The 16,242-nt window shown below is 41.7% G+C and overlaps 1 protein-coding gene across 1 annotated transcript in view; it reads right to left on the minus strand.

Annotated features, from left to right (window-relative positions):
• ints6 (integrator complex subunit 6) overlaps positions 1 to 16,242 on the minus strand; it is a 40,719-nt gene that overhangs the window by 4,149 nt on the left and 20,328 nt on the right. The window contains exons 6-16 of the mRNA XM_050048097.1: positions 12,095 to 12,220; positions 11,591 to 11,742; positions 9,507 to 9,659; positions 6,466 to 6,598; positions 5,947 to 6,041; positions 5,733 to 5,843; positions 5,074 to 5,289; positions 4,521 to 4,647; positions 1,603 to 1,745; positions 1,336 to 1,519; positions 656 to 1,030 (exon numbers count right to left, since the gene is read on the minus strand). Of these exons, the coding sequence (XP_049904054.1) occupies positions 656 to 1,030; positions 1,336 to 1,519; positions 1,603 to 1,745; positions 4,521 to 4,647; positions 5,074 to 5,289; positions 5,733 to 5,843; positions 5,947 to 6,041; positions 6,466 to 6,598; positions 9,507 to 9,659; positions 11,591 to 11,742; positions 12,095 to 12,220 (1,815 nt within the window). The remainder of the gene's footprint in view (positions 1 to 655; positions 1,031 to 1,335; positions 1,520 to 1,602; positions 1,746 to 4,520; positions 4,648 to 5,073; positions 5,290 to 5,732; positions 5,844 to 5,946; positions 6,042 to 6,465; positions 6,599 to 9,506; positions 9,660 to 11,590; positions 11,743 to 12,094; positions 12,221 to 16,242) is intronic.

Here is a 16,242-nt window from a genome sequence, read left to right on the forward strand (position 1 = left end):
AAGAAATTCCATTGACTCATTCACAAGTCAAAAATGTGTTTTATCTGAAAGAAACATGCAATATTTACATCTAAGATCATAGAAAAATAGTAATAATATTATTCCTCACTATATGAAGTGACTGATAACAAGATCTGTATAATGGATTGTAAAGAAATTCATCAGGTTTTTATTTTGTAGACAATAAATCTGGATTTATAGCATGATGGGATGACAGCACAATGATGTGTGGTATCACTGGAAAGCTCTGCTCTTGCACTTCCATGTGATATGTGTGGCATTTCTGTGCGAGCCTGCATTTGCGAGTAATCCATTCAACAGTAATGTGTGTGCAGAGCTGTATGAAAGCTCTGTTATTCATGATTTTAGTGTAACTTTATCTTTTTTTTCCGCTATGAAAACACGGGACTACCGACAAGTGCTTGGTCTTGTCGGAAAGCTACAATTTCGCTGTTTCACGTGATATGCGTGATGGCTTCTCGCTATGACGCACGGTTGCGGAGAAAATCAATAGAGAAGAACAGGTGTGAATTTGGACGCACAATGCGTCGTTCGGGCCCAGAGGGTTAAAGATTTAAACTATTAATTAGTGATTAAGTCTTATTTTGTAAAATTTTAAAAAAAGCCCCCCCTCAGTGTGTGTTCGACTACATACGTCTGCCAGGTTTCCTGATCTCCTTGGTGATGAGCGTCCTCAGCTCGTTGTTGACCTTCGTCGTCTCCATGTGAATGTGTTTCTTCAGAGCTGCAGGCGACAGGTAGCGAGGCGTCTGGTCGTCCATCATCACCATCTCCACTCCTTCCTCGCTGCCCGGCGAAAGCTCTCCCGCCCGGGGTTGCCCGTTCTCCTCGTCGTCGTCCCCGTGTCGGAGGTCCTCGGGGTCTGCGGCCGTGTGGTTCTCCTGGTGGTCGGCAGGCCCCGAGGGATGGTCTGCCTCTGAGTCTGAGCTCCCATCTGAGCCGTAGTGGTTTTGATTCAGGTGGTTGATGATCAGGTCCGGTTCAGGTGCTCCGTCGCTCATGTCCATGTCTGCAGGATCGGAGATTTAACAAGATTTATTTTGTTGAGTGCTAAATCATCACATCTGCACTGAATGGCTTTGAACGACACTTCAGCTGACAGCGGCCATGTTTGTTTGCTTATTCAGGTATTTTACGATTTGTGCTCAGTCAAAATTATCACAGACTTCGAATAATGCCAGTTAATACTAAATAAAAGAATTATTTCAGCACAACTGGCTTCAAGCAGTCAAAAACGAGGACTGAAAACTGATCAGTGTGTGAAACTGTTTCTAACATTTGTCATCTGAGTTGGACAGACGTGTATAATCATACCTGTGGGTCGAGGGCTGGCAGGGGGCGTTACTGGAGGCATGTAGGCTCTGCCCAGCCGCAGCAGAGGCGACATGCAGCGCCGTCTCTTGGGCCCTCCGCCCGTCATGTTGCTGCTGTCTCCCGGTCTCTTCCCCTTGTTCTGAGGGCCGGTCACAAACTCGTCCGCCTCGTCGATCATCATGCCCTGAGAGAGTGAGGAAGACGGTCAGTTTACCTGTTACACAGCAGTGTGTTGCTCATGAAAGATGATCAGGGTTGATATGTTACCTTCTTGTCCAGTTTGAAGGGGTTGCCGAATGTGTGGAGGCGTTTGGGCTGCTCAGGGTCGGCGTCTCGAAGAGGCTGAGGAGCAGCTTTGAGGAAGTCTTGGTAGTTGCCCATCTGGGCTATTGGCACGCTGTGGAGCTGGTCTGGACAGGAGACAGGAAGATTCAACATGAATTTTACAGGTTTCGCTTTTAAAGTCTCAGTTAGACAGAAGTTAGAGCGTCTTTAGCTTCTCTACTGGAACATGAAAGAGAAAACTTGAGCGGTGTACAGTTACGAGAACGAGATGGATTTAAATCGAATCATTTGCATTTGATTAGACCACTAAAAAGTGGGCGGGCTTAGAGTTTAACGGGGTACAGAGATATTGACGGAACAGACTGTTGGCTCCACACACACCTCCCTTGTTAAATCAGGAGGAGGACGAGGGAGAGATGAGGAAATTAGACCTCTGTTTCATTGTTTTGGAAATAAAAACAAAGGTTTTGCCCACTGATATCCAAACACGCATATCTTTTCCTATCTCTTTCTGTCAGGGCTGCAGGAAGATTAGGGCCAAAATGATAATCAAGATTGTTTTGCTCAATATTGAGATCATTATTAGTCATTGATTATAAAAAGGAAAATTATTTTTATTGCACTTAAATATTTAAATAACCAGAGCATTGCTTTCACTTCCACACTGTGCTACATTCCTGCTAGTTAACAAATCTTTGCATTTGCTCGACTGAGCAGACATAGGGACTTTCGTTACTGAGTTTGTCAACCACTTAAATCATAGTGTGGCTTCTGAGTAGCCTCAGTTTACCTGGGTCGAAAACTGAATGTAGCAGGAATGATTAATTTGTTGCATCCACTTTTGGTAATGGGATTTCTAGAGACTGCAGGAGGGTTGAGCCGATTACTCGATTAAAACCAGGTACGGTACAGATAATGTACTTTACGACTGTGCGTATCATACAAATAAAATGTGTCAAAATCTGTGCTCATGAGGAAGGAAAATCCTCATTTGGGTAGCTGTTTTCAGAGATTTTTCCATATCAATTTCAGGCTCAAAATAACAAGAAGAAATGAGGGAACCCACTGTGAAGCAAAGAACACATCCTTTAATGGCTCAGGGTGTGTTCTTTGCTTCACAGTGGGTTCCCTCATTTTTTCTTGTTATGATTTTGCCCTTGGAAGCCCTGCTTGGTTTTTCCACTGTGTTTTGAGATTTTCATCCAATGAGGCTTAAAATAACAACTTCCAGTTAGGTCCCGACCACTTCTGGCTTAAACCCCACCAGTCCAGAATACAGACACAGATAAAGATAATTTAGTTGGTTGAACAGATACAGATAACAGCGTATTCGCTCATCCCTAGTTTGTAGTATGGTTTTGTTGTTTGGTTAAACTTTGTTTTGTATTTTTGTATTTATGTGTATTTATATGAAACAGATTACAATCTGGGAACCAGGACAAATTCTAAGACTTTTCTTTGTTAAAGCTATGGTCTACGTTTAGAAGGATTGATCTTTATTATTAACATCATTTAGATGGTGGTTATGGCCCAATAGTGGTAGCTACACAATGTGAAGAGCAAAAGGAACCAAAAAAATCCATTCTCTCTGGCGGCTGCAGGCCTGCAAAGAATTTGTCTAACCACAGCCATCGGACTACTCCTTGCTCAAATTTGCACTCTCTCTCTTACCCTCCGTCCAATCCCCTGGCTCCATTTTGACACTCCTCTGCTCCTCGTCCCGCCTCGTCCCAACCCCCCTTTGAAAGTACGAGCGGTTTGTAAGGCCCTGAGCGATTCAGCTTCACGAGTTTCGATATGGAAAATAAAGAGAGCGACAGCAGCAAGCGGCCTCTGCTTGCCCCACCGGCAAAGGCCGAAAGGAAGCGCAAGTCTGCCTCTGAAAAGGCAGAAACGAAGAGGTCATCCTTTGACCGATGGAGAAAGCTCCGGCAAGATCTGGGCCTGAAAAGTGATGCTGATACAGCGGAGTTTTTGTTGAATATGTAATATTTCGTTTTTATTGTGGATGTTGTGACACAGATAACTGTATGCTGTATGTAACTGTATGTTGCTGTGCGGGAGGGGGTGTGTCGTTAGGAGGCTCTGAGGGGAGGGGGACACGAGTGTGGAGGGGAGGGATCATGGAGCACAGAGGGTGTGTGTTTGGGGGGAATGCTTTTTTCAAATCTTTCTCATCGTCTTTCTAAACGTAGACCATACCTTTAATCAAGTTAAATCATATCAAAATAAATCTCAAAATAAAGCTAAATAAATAAACTTGTATCTTGAATATAGGTTTAATAAAAATAAAAATGACATTACAAAATTTTGTTATGTCAGCATGTCTGTGGGAACTGGACGGTTACGTATCCACCACTGTAATGGTATCGGTATTTAGACGGGCTGTAGCTCATAACATCTGTTATGGATGTCTGAGTTGACGCAGCACAGGACGGGGATCCAGTGAGGTAATGTTAGCAACGTGACTCTTCTTGGCCTTCATGTATCGGCTGTTAGTTTAGGAAGCATTTGATTTGATATGCAGCACAGATTTCTATGAGCAGAGCATGTATTTTAATTGTCGATACTGCAGTCAATCATGTTCATTTAAATGTGGGAAGCCAAAATCATGTGATTAATATACAATTAATTGTGCAGCCCTACGCTCTAATACTCTTACACTGATTTTTCTGACATATATTTGGCATATAACAAGAGATACATGAAGAATTAGCGTAGAGACACTGGATTAAAACCGCAGAACATCTGTTTTCACCTCTATGGAATTTAACACCAGCTGAATATTGTTCTTTCTGATGACCTTCAGTTCACTTAGTGGTTACAATTTTTAAATGCTGACATCAGTTTGAGGTGTGGTTCCAGGAATGTGTGAGAACCACACTTGCACGGTGACTTACCTGAGTCCTGCCCTCTGAGAGTACAGACGCTGGTGTTGAGCAGGTTCCTCCTCATTCGGCTGAGCTGGTCCAGCAGGTGGCTGCGGGGGATGTCGTAGGGATTCCTAAAGCTCTGTGGCTTCAGGCCCTGATGAGGACACGAGACAGACGGGATTGTAACGGTAGGAATGCGACTTTAAAGCCAGCCTTCCTTCAAGTCAATAAAGACGGTCGTTTTCTGGTGAAATACTGTCGAACTTTGGCCGTAACAGGGTGGATTTACAGCTGATACAGTCGGAGAGAGATGGCCATTTTTCACAAGCCAAAGCCCTCAAGCACCCAAACAAACTGTATAAAACATCTCAATAAACACCTCAGGAGGATGTTGTGTGGAGAGCCAGGAGGGCAGGGAAAGTGTGAGCAGGAAGTGAATGAGTAACAGTGAGGTCACAGTGTAGTTGAACATTGAATATCACCACTGCCCCAGTAAATGTAGCTCAGTAGACAAGAGTAAAACAAAATGTTGACTGAATAACTCTCGCTTATTAAAGCTGTTTATCCTCAGGAAAATTACCTTGTTGAGCAGTGCCAGCTGAAAGCCCTGGAACTCTTTGGGGTTGAGCTCCATGGGCAGAGTCGGAGCCTCTCCTGAGAGACTCTGCAGCTGCTGGATGAAGTCCCTGCGCTGGGCCAGAGATATGCCTCCGCCTCGCCAACGCACCTTGATGCCGGCCTCCGGTGGCTGCTTCTTACCGATCAAGGCGATCAGGCGGTCGTACTCGATTTTTGACTGGAAATGTGAGCAAATAAGTAAAATGACTGAGTGCATTTTGAAAGCTGTTACATTCAGGGTGCTTTCAGATATGAGCTTGTTTCCCTATTTCCACTGAGCAGTAGCGTACAGTACTTTTTTCCGTTTCCACTGTGAAAAGTTGTGGATGGTACCAATGGAACTGTTCTGTACCGTCCCCATGTTTGGTCCCCCCTCTGTTGGGGTACCTAGCACACAGATCTGGTACTAAAAGGTGGAGCTGTGAACACTGCAGTCTGATTGGTCAGTAGAGGACGGTCACTCTGCTCAGGGCTGAGTTGTGTCTGGTTTTGAGGCTCATGTAACCACTGAGAGTTTTATTACTAAACTGTAACTATAAAATGAAAGGATGCCTCTCACAGCTGCTGGAGTCTGAGAAAAATAATGCAATTCACTCGGCCGACAACATCCCAACTTCTCACCTGTTGGCTGAGCTTCTTCAGGTAGGAGACCACGCTGTAGCTCAGGCCGTACTCCATGTTGTCGGCCAGCAGGTTCGGTGCTCCCATGATTCTCAGAGCCTTCCTCAGGGACTGTGGAAAGAAAGGAAGCAATAAGACTACTGCAGCGTCTTTCATGGTCCTTGACTCTCAATCAAATTTTATAAAAGAGCTAAAGGAGATAAAGTTCACTGACCCCGATATAATACGGAGGCATGGTCTTCAGGTAGTTCTCAAAGGACTGCCGCCATTTGATGGTGGGCTTGAACTTGTGCACTTTGATTAAGTCGTCTGCAAGAAAACAATCAAAGCAAATAAGTACAGACTGAAAAAATGACGTTCATATGCAACATGTTCTGTATTAAAGCCTCAAAGTTATGCTGTGCTATTTCAGGGATTAATTCCATTTCCTAAAGCCTGTCCAAAATCAGAATGAATTTAATGACTTAACGATAACAATCCTCTTACTATTAATAGCACATATGTTCACGTTCATTTACAGGTGCTGAGGAATGTGGAGAAAATGTGCGCAAACACACACACACACACACAAAACATGACACTAATCTCAAGAACAAATACAGGTGCTAAGGCTCGACGTCTCGCTGAACAATAATGACAGGTTTCCAGGAAGTAGTGATGTCACCGGAGCAAAAACAGTGCCACTAAAAATGAGGTGAGATTACCAAACGTGACACAGATCCATCAGTCTTACCCAGAAGTGGCAGAAGCACGGGGTAATTGTAGGGCATCACAAACAGGTTGACACAGTTTAGAGCCGTGCTGGCCTTTAAGTAGCCGAAGGGTTGGCCCAGGTCACTGTACTTGGCACTGTTACACACAAACACCTAAAACAGACAGATACAAAAAAAAAAAAAAAATCAATGAATGTGTGTCGTCATTCTGCAAACACAAACACATGACGTGCAGAAAGTTTGTTAAGTGACTCAACAAGCCGCAGGTTCACTAGGATGTGAGCACCAACAGGATGTGTAGCCTGAGCTGTGTTTATACACCTGACGCTGAAACTGTCTCTTTAAAAAGAAGACTGCACTTTCAACACTCCCTCTGTGAATTTTAAGCTAATGTTTTCACCTCAACTAACCTCTGGCTAAGTAGGACACAGCTTATGATAGCTCTGCATTTATTACTGTGATATTAAGTTAATGTTTCCACTTGAGTTTTTAACCGCCTGCTTTTGTAAAGGGCAGACAAAAACAAGTCGGAGTTTACAGTCGGGCTGGCTGCCTCCTGAGAACACAAAAATGTGGGATACATGAAAAATGGAAAATATGTTTTTATTAGAGGCGCCAGAAAATGTAAAGTTGACCTGAGGGAGGCAACAGAGGAAAGATCATGATGTCTAAATCATGTTTTATCCTCTTTCATCTGTCTTCAGCTTCGTATTTAAACCCAGCTCTCCTTTGCTGTAGTGCTAACATTAGCATGTTAGCGTAACCTGAAATGGTTGCACACTAACATTAAAGTGAGTGCCACGATATTTCGTTTGCATCATTTATTGAACGGTTTATCACAGTCGCAGTGTCAGAAATCAGCCCTTTGCTCACTCGTTCATTATTCACCACATCACAGACACTCAGTTATTTCCTCTATACAGTGCAAAGAAGTATCTGACTGCTGGAATGTAATGGTGTTCTCATAAATATGGGCTGTCTATGCAGCAGAAGGACAAATACTTTTGAAATTGGTACCACATGACAGGCCAGCCGTCAGGAAATAGGGATGGAGGACAACATTCTCAAAAGTGGTGGGAGGGAACCCCTATACATTTTTGCAAATATAATCCATATTTCCATGTGTACTTTGTATCTACTGTTAAGACCTTGTTTTCTTATTCTGAAAAGCAGAGGCAGTCACGTGTGTCTTGGGCTGAGAAAATGCCCTCCAGTGGATGATTACAGAAAAGTAAAATCAAACTTTGATAAAAAGGAAATTACTGCAAGTTAATGAATCGTAAGATCAAATCAGGAGTGAACAAGTAAACCTAATATTTTTCTTCATTTATTAATTCAAACTTGAGGCTACTTTCATCAAATATTGGTCAGATTGTGTGCAGGACTGAAATAGTGTAAGAGTATTTGGTTGCCAAGTCACAGTTTTCCAGTCAAACCCAATTTATGCAGTTCCAAGACTGTTAAGGGACCTCAGTGTGCAGAAATATTTATGTACACCAAGTAAAATCCTAAACCAAACCACCGCACACTGAACTGATTATGTGATTTTATTGAGAGTGAACAACCTTAAACCACATATTATTCTTGGAACTCTTGTAATCTTTAAGATTTTTTTTTTTTATGTATGTATGTAATTTGCATAAATTTATCATGTGTTTTTGGATAAAATGTGAATTATCTTTTGAAAAATGTTTTTGAAGAACGTGACAGAAAAAATACTGAAAAAGAAAAAGTGAAATAACTGTGATAATTCGTCACGTGACCCAGGTATATTTAGCACACCTGTGAGTGCTCATGAGCGAACCTGAAGAAGCCAAGGGCGAAACACGTTGTTCGCTCTCAATAAAATCACAGTAATTTGGGGCGTCGGTGGCTTAGTGGATACAAGGCTGTTGCCGCAGCGGCCCGGGTTCGACTCCAGCCTGTGCCCCCAAAAAATCACAGTAATTCAGTTCATTGTGCGGTGGTTTATGTTTATGATTTCATCTGAGATGTTCCTGTGGCCGACCAGCACCTGATCTTGAGACAGACTGCGCAGACGGAGCCCTGTTTACTTATTTACATTATGGCAATATTCCTTTTTCCCTGACCAAAATTTAGTGTAAATTTGGAGCATAATTTGTCCCCCTTTCCAACAAGATAGCCGTACATGGTTAATACCGATGGATGCCTTAGGTCGTCTAGTTTAATATGATACCTGTGTCTTCACTGTAGCTTTAAAACTGAGCCTGATACAGCAGGTTTTATTCGCTGAAATTGACTCTGCCTCGCTCCTCACCTTCAGCTTCACCTGTCACACCTGCTGCTTCTTCATATTTTTTGTCGGACATTTAGCCATAGCCTACGTAAGCTAAGTGTGTTTCCGAAGACATTTTAGGCGGGAAATAGGCAACTCAGATACCAAATCTTGGTTCACATGTGATCAGCCTCCGTTTTTAGAACATAGGAGACTGTATGGAGCTCACTTCCTGTTTGCAAACTCTCCTGATACAGCTAAGCAGTACACTAAAATATGTTTCTAAGAACATTTGGGGCGAGAATTAGGCAATACAGTGACAGGATCTCGGTTTATATTTGATCAGCGCTACCTTGTTTGACAGTTTGATCGAAGTTTGGTCTCAGTTTGAGACACAGAGAGTCGGGTCTCTCTCAATCCGTCTCTATACTCTGTGTCTTAATGTGGAAGTACAGTCTATAGTTTGAGCAACAGCCCAAGAGCCACCTCAGATCTGTGCAGGGAGATCTAGGCACTGGTGAGATGGAGGGACGTTTACTATAGTTCATTGAAACATACTACCTACACTGTTATGATGATATTGTGTCGGCTGAAAATCGGCAAAGTATTACTTTGATGAATAATCATTTGAATCAGGGATAAAATCTCTAAAGTCTCCATCAAGTCACCACAAATACCGTGGAACATCAAACATCAGTATCCAGCTGTGTGATGGAATTAAATTATCATCGAACCTCCACGTGCAAAGTGTAAAAGCATTATAGATTTCAGCTTTAACGTTGAAGTCCTTTCTCAATAACTGTTGTGCTTGCGATGGTGCTTTACCTGCCAGCAGGTGTGCGGGGACTTCCTCTCCAAAATGTACTGTGTGAGAGGCGACGGCTCCAGCTCGTATTTGTCGAAGGGCACCTTGTCGATCACCATGGGCTCAGCATCCAGACAGGAGAAACGAACGTGGGGGTGGGCTGAGCGGGGGGGCTGTGTGGGTCACAGAGGGAGAGGTACATACTGTTAAGAGTCCACGCTACATCACATTAACATTCTGCACTGTAAAAATCATCATGTAGGTATAATAATGGACACAAAATACTGTTTATATGATTTGATCTCCCGTTTGAGCTCAGGATTTGTCAATATCTTCCAGCTGATATTTAACATAGCTTCACTACAACATACCAGCTGTACTGTACATGTTGTGCTTGTTGTGTCTGTTAACAGTATGAAATATACACATTAAATATATTGCCTATTACATATCCTGATTATATATCAGATATAAAATGGCACTGAAATCCTGTATTGTTCTTAATCTGATGAAATGGAAACACTGAGTTCCTTCTGCTCTCAGCTTCCTGTGCTGCACTTTTCCTTGTTATATTGTGCAATATATTTGGGCCGTGTAATTCTGTTTTATTACCTTCTCTACTTCTCTATTTGCTCCATTGTTATTGCAGGTACTGTGTGACCTTTTTGTTGAGCGTCTGTGCAAACAAACATACTTTTCATGTCTTTCTCTTTCTCACTGTTTCATCTGTATTATATATGGACTTTCTTTGGAACAAAAACACTTGTGTCCATTCTTTGAAAAACATTAGAAGTATAGAAGATTTGTGTCTGAGGCTGCTTTCAGACCTAGAGTCGTCTCCTTTGGTCTGAATCAGGGACTCATGTTGTTCCAAAGTTGTATAATTGTCTAGAGTTGGTTCGTGTTCTCACGGCAGCATTTACAAGCGGACCAGATCAAATGCCTTGTGTGAGAAAGCTGCTCTTGATTGGTCAGAATGCATTGGATGTGCTGAATGTGCATATTAAGGCAGTACAGGAGGAGGTGCACATTAATAATCCTCCAGGACTGTAACATGCTCATGTTTAACCCAAACAATGTGTCATGTGACTGCAGTTGGTTCAGATCCAGGTCGGAACACCTTCTCACCGCAAACGAACCGCACCAGAGTTCGCTTGTAACCGGACTGAGACCACCTCTTCAAGAAGGTCTCAGTCCGGTTGTTTAGGTGCACACCTGAGTGTGATTGCTGTGTTCACACCTGTTCAAATAACTGCACATAGGGGGCAAACAAACTTGAGTTCGACTGAACTGAACCAAACAGGGCAGGTGTGAAAGCACCTTTAGTACTTTACAGACAGTGCAAACATTTCAGTCCATGTTTGACTGTCCTCCGTGCAAAATGAGGCATGCATGATGACTCACCCTATATGTGGGTGACTCTTCAGGTGCACCTAGTCAGTCACTGGGGCTTGACAGAACAAACATGAAGCCAATTGCCAGCAGGTCAAGTCATTACAAACACACCCTAACAACTAGCCCCGACACATTCTCATACACATGCTGATGAATATTCATACAAATTTCAGCTTGTGCACTTGTACATTCTTGTGTATGCAAATACATCAGTGCTATGGAGTTTTTTGGCATGTTTGTAATGACACCTGTAGCATAACCCACATACAGGGTGACTCATCATGCATGCAGTGAGGAAAGTCAAACGTGGACTGCAACATTTGCACTTTTGCACATTTTTTCACTGTCTGTACAGCCACAAGATGCAAACAGAAGAATTTGAAAATCCAAACAACAGTCTGAACTCTCTTTTGTTTTCTGTGTGCGCGTCTTCGTGACTACTGCACTGGAGAAGACGACTAAGAAAGGATGGTTTTTAAGGCACAGCTTGACCCTTGTGACCCAAAAACAGGTCTTTAAACTGACAGAACACAAATGTCCTGAATGGTTACATTGCAGCTTGTTTCATTGCTGCTGACTGCTGTGCTCTTTCTCAACAGTGGACAACTTTAGAAATCTCTTGTTCTCATTAGTTACTTAGAAACAAAAACCATGGGAATAAATGGTCCAGGTTGATTTCATGTCGTTAATTCCTCCACAAGTTCCTTACCAGTGTGGGGGAGTTCTGGTCCGGCCAGAAGGCCTCAGGGATTGGCCAGTGACCAATGGGAACACCGGTTTTAGGGTTGGGTCGTACGTAGATCAGCTTGTGACAACAATGCCAGGCCTGCGGACCGGACTTCACCGCCTCAGCTGGAGCATCTGAGCAGACACAGACAGTAACAGAGGAAGCTGACATCATGGGGAAACCAGCCGTAAGCAGTTAAAGACAAGAAGGTGTTTGTGAGGTACGAAACACAACAGAGTGATTTGGATGAACCATAACAGTGTGTGGGCAGTTTAAATATGAAGGTGGGGGTTTAAACAGTGACATCCACCAGCAGCCACGGCAAAGAAAAGCTCAGTGAGGATTAAAAAAAACTGTGAGTGGGAGAGAGAGCAAAAGAGATTCTCCACTAATCAAACAGATGCAGTGCAGCAGTTGTCAAAAAGGTCTTTTCAGAAATAGAGCCGGGAAAAAAATGTCATTAAGACAGACAGAGGTGTCTCTTACCCTCTAAAGGAGGCGGGTCAGGTCCGGTCTTCTCGAAGTTTATCACCACTCCACTCTGAATTTTCTGCACCAGGGACTCCAGACACTGATTCAACATACGCTGAGAGAACACGCTGTAGGAACGTCCTGCAACACAGAGACATACATATCATATCATAAAAAGACCTGAAAATGTGAAGACATGAAACAGTTCAATGGTTTTTAAATGAATATGAATAAAGTATCGAATCCACTTATTAAAGCTGAATCCTTTAAAATATTTTCTGGTTTTGTTTTTGGCAGTCTAAAGGGGTACCTGGTATTTTAAATCTGGAGACTGTTTTCACATTTTTTTGTCTAAGTGACTAATGGGAACAACAAGTTTTGAAACTGGTCCAGTATTGAGAGAGCAGCCACAGAAGAGGCCATTTACGTCCATTTAAAGTGCTTGTTTTTGCCACTGACAGGCTCAGATGGTTATCCTAAACCTAAAGACACATCGACCCCACTGACTCGATTCAACTGCGGCCCCTAGCACACAGCAGATGCATTGCGCTGCAGCTCGTCAACAGACGACCACACAAATGTATTACTACTTTTACTTCATCCACTTCTGCATTAGCTTAAAACGATGGGTGGACACCCTTAAAAGTTGATACATCACCTTAAGAGCCATGACTCAGCAGGCAATATCATTTTGGCCATGGTCTGTATAATAATGGGATTGTGGGTCTTCATCTAGGCTTCGTTACACACGAGAAAACAGTGACAGTTACAGAGTTTGCTTTATGGTGAGGAGAAGAATCGAGCTGCCAGAGGAGCAGAGAAAAAGAGCTGCTACAGGAGCTGGTATGTACAAACACAGAGCGAGTCCGGGGGTAAATAAATTTATTCCAGGGGCGGCGAGGCTGGAAATAGGACAGTGGTGTGAAGATATACAGGAGCACCAACATGCGTCTAGCTGTCGCTGGTGTGGGGTTGTACATTGAAAATAATAAGGCTGTATTTCTTGATGCGTGCTGTTCGGTGACGGTGTGTTTTGGCCTTAAGTGTTAAGTGTCTTAAGAGTAAGATTTTTTTTGTGTAAACGAAATCACCATCACCAAAACCACTAGACGCCATTTAAAGAAACTGTATTTTTATCATTGTAAAAGACCTCCGCCAAGTAGGTGATATTCCCTCCCCCTCTGCATCAGATTTTGCAGCCTGCATCACAATTAGGTTATTTGCATCACTATCATTATTAGGTTATATATGCCTTCACCATGGAGACACTGTGGTGTATTTATTTCGTTTTTATTTTGTACCAACACAGAATATAATATGTTTTTTTGTATTTTTCACTTTCTTTTTTTCCAACACAGAACATTAATTTCAACTTTAGAATTACAACAACATTTAGCAAGTAGGACAAGACGTGCTTTCCGGCCACCAGATGGCGCTATTTTCACCGTCTTTAGAAATTGGAATTGCTGCTGAGGCTGACAGACGATAGACTTCATTTATTATTTTATCCACTTTGCTTCAACCGATCACCACCAAAATTCTATCATGTGTTCCTTGTCCCATTATCCACCTTTCCTGAAAATTTCATCAAAATCCGTTGATAAGTTTTTGAGTTATTTTGCAGACAAACAAACAGACAAACAGACCAACGCCAGCGAAAACATCCTCCTTGGCGAAGGTAATAAAACTCATAAAAACTGTCTTTGTTTTTCTTTCCACTGTTCCAACAATTACCCGTTTGGTTGAAATAAAACCTTTAATTCACCCAGTTAGATGTGAAAACATGTTGGCTTAATACCCGCTACAATTGCTGTTTATTTAGATGGAATGTGGTGGCTTTGGCAATAAAGATTTCCAAGCTTTTTCTGATTACACAATAAAAAAAAGTCTGTCACAGCAGTAACATATCAAGATGTGTTTTTTGACGTATGTATATAAAATGTGTACAAGCTTGTATATGCCCTTATTTATTGTTCATTAGTAGCTTTGGTACCATATTGGGGTACACAGATACATATTCTTGATTTATTTTTATTATGAATATGGGCTACAGGTGTGGCATGTCACATGAGGGTATTTAAGATGGCGACTTTCTGTCATGTATCAGACATCTGAGGAAGAGCCGTGTGGCTCGAAACGTCACTCTGCATTAAAATCCTTCTAAACAGGAGCTACTTGGTGTGCAGACTTTTTTTTTTTTGCTTTGCCAGATGCTTCTTTGGTCCAGCACCCACTCCTCTGGACGCTGGGATGTGTGTGTGTCTTTTGCACTGTTTTTTACAAAAACATGGGAAAATAAAGTTCAGGTTAAAAATACCAAAGTTACCTTTTAAGGCTGCATGAATCATTTTTGGGGACAATAGGGAGCACTGAAACAAGCTGAAAGACTAATATTTTACATGTCATCAGAGTAAAATTTGTTCTAGTGTTAACACTGCCATTAGAGCACATCCGTCAGACCTGCAGAAACATTTTCATTAATTTATAATCTCATATCTTGTCTCCCTCTTCAGCTCCACCAACACCTGAGAACAGTATCTGGCTCTTGCTCCGTCCTTCACCAGCTAGTCTCTACCTTTGTCTGCTGTCTGGTGCTGAACTCCTGTTCAGTGGCTTTATCTGAGCTTGTAAACAGGAAACAGCTACCTGCTGCTGCAGGAGCAGGGTTAAGGCTGTTCACACAGTAAATGAGCCGTAAAAAACAAAATACGGAGCTATGAGAGGCTGGAAGGCTCCAAGGAGCTGAGAGGAACTACTGGGAGACAGGTGATAATTATCTGTGGATTTGTTAGAACGAGCGACTACATTATCATAACATGTAGTTTGACTCATAGTTAATATAGACAGCGCTGATAAGTGCAGCTGTAAGTAACAAAATTGAACTAAAACTCTAAGATTAAAGGATAGTTTGGAGTTTTTACAGTGGGGTTGTATGAGGTACTGATCTATAGTCAGTGTGTTGCCTACTGTAAATGTTGATCGGCACGTTGACAGATTAATTTTCATTTCGCAGTTCTGGGTAAAAAGTTTTTAAGGGATGAGGAAATACAGTGAGTGCTGGACGGAGCAGTGAGTGACAACAACCCTGCCCACATTTAAGGGTACGGTTTGCAGTGGAAACGCTAGGGTCTAGGTACCATGTCTGAAGGGTTACTTTTGGTTCCAAAGGTACCATACTGAAAGTGTTTGGTGGAAACAGGGCTTAATATGACGATGAATAAGTACCTCATACAACCCCACTTCAAAAGATCTGAACTATATCTTTAATATTCGAAGGATTAAAACTTTAAAAAGTTAGATGACATTTTTCATTTTGCAGTTCTGGGTAAAACATTTCCAGATTGATCTTTGCATCTGCATCACTTCATTAACTAAATAAATACATGTGCATTTTCATAAAATGGTATGTGTCCACTGTGGTGACTTGGTGCAGTGAGGGCGTCATGATGTGCACAATGTCAATATTGTGGGAATTATATTATCACAGTGTAAAGAACAAGGTTATTTTTGCAAGGGGAAAAAAAAATGTGACGGCTACTTTCTCGTGGAATAAAAAGAAATGTAAGTTTCAATGATAAAATCTGACAAGTGCTTTGACATTTATCTTGAACGAAGAATAAAACTGAATCAAAATGGATCAAATCAGAGAAAGATAAGTGAACATATCCACCTCTATTATTCAGATATATGATTACCAGAATGTTTTCAATGTCGCTTTTCTTGTATGGGGACACAAAAGATTTGAGACTGAAAGCTTAACACAAGATTTTAAAAAAGGTGCCACCTTTAGAGCACAAACCTGACCATGGATGTATCAACCAACTGTTAAAATAACTATTAAATAATGCTGGATAAAAGAATTTTTTTTATAATGTTTTTCATGATGTTTTGGTTGGTGTCTCACTACGGCAGCGTATTGCATTCACTTGACAAATAAAAAAAAGCCCTGTTTTTCTGAGTAATTCTTTCTGTTTTTCAAAGTAATTTATTTATTTTTCTGTTTTTTGGTGAATTTATTTCTGTTTTTCTGAGTAATTTTCTCCCTGTATTTCATGGTATTTTTTTTCTGTTTTTTTTTGTGGTATTTTTTTTCTGTTTTTTTGTGGTCATTTTTTTCTGTTTTTCTAAGTAATATTTTCTGTTTTTCTGAGTAATTTTTTCCC

The sequence above is a fragment of the Epinephelus moara genome, chromosome 7 (genome assembly GCF_006386435.1).
Source record: "Epinephelus moara isolate mb chromosome 7, YSFRI_EMoa_1.0, whole genome shotgun sequence".
NCBI lineage: Eukaryota > Metazoa > Chordata > Actinopteri > Perciformes > Serranidae > Epinephelus > Epinephelus moara.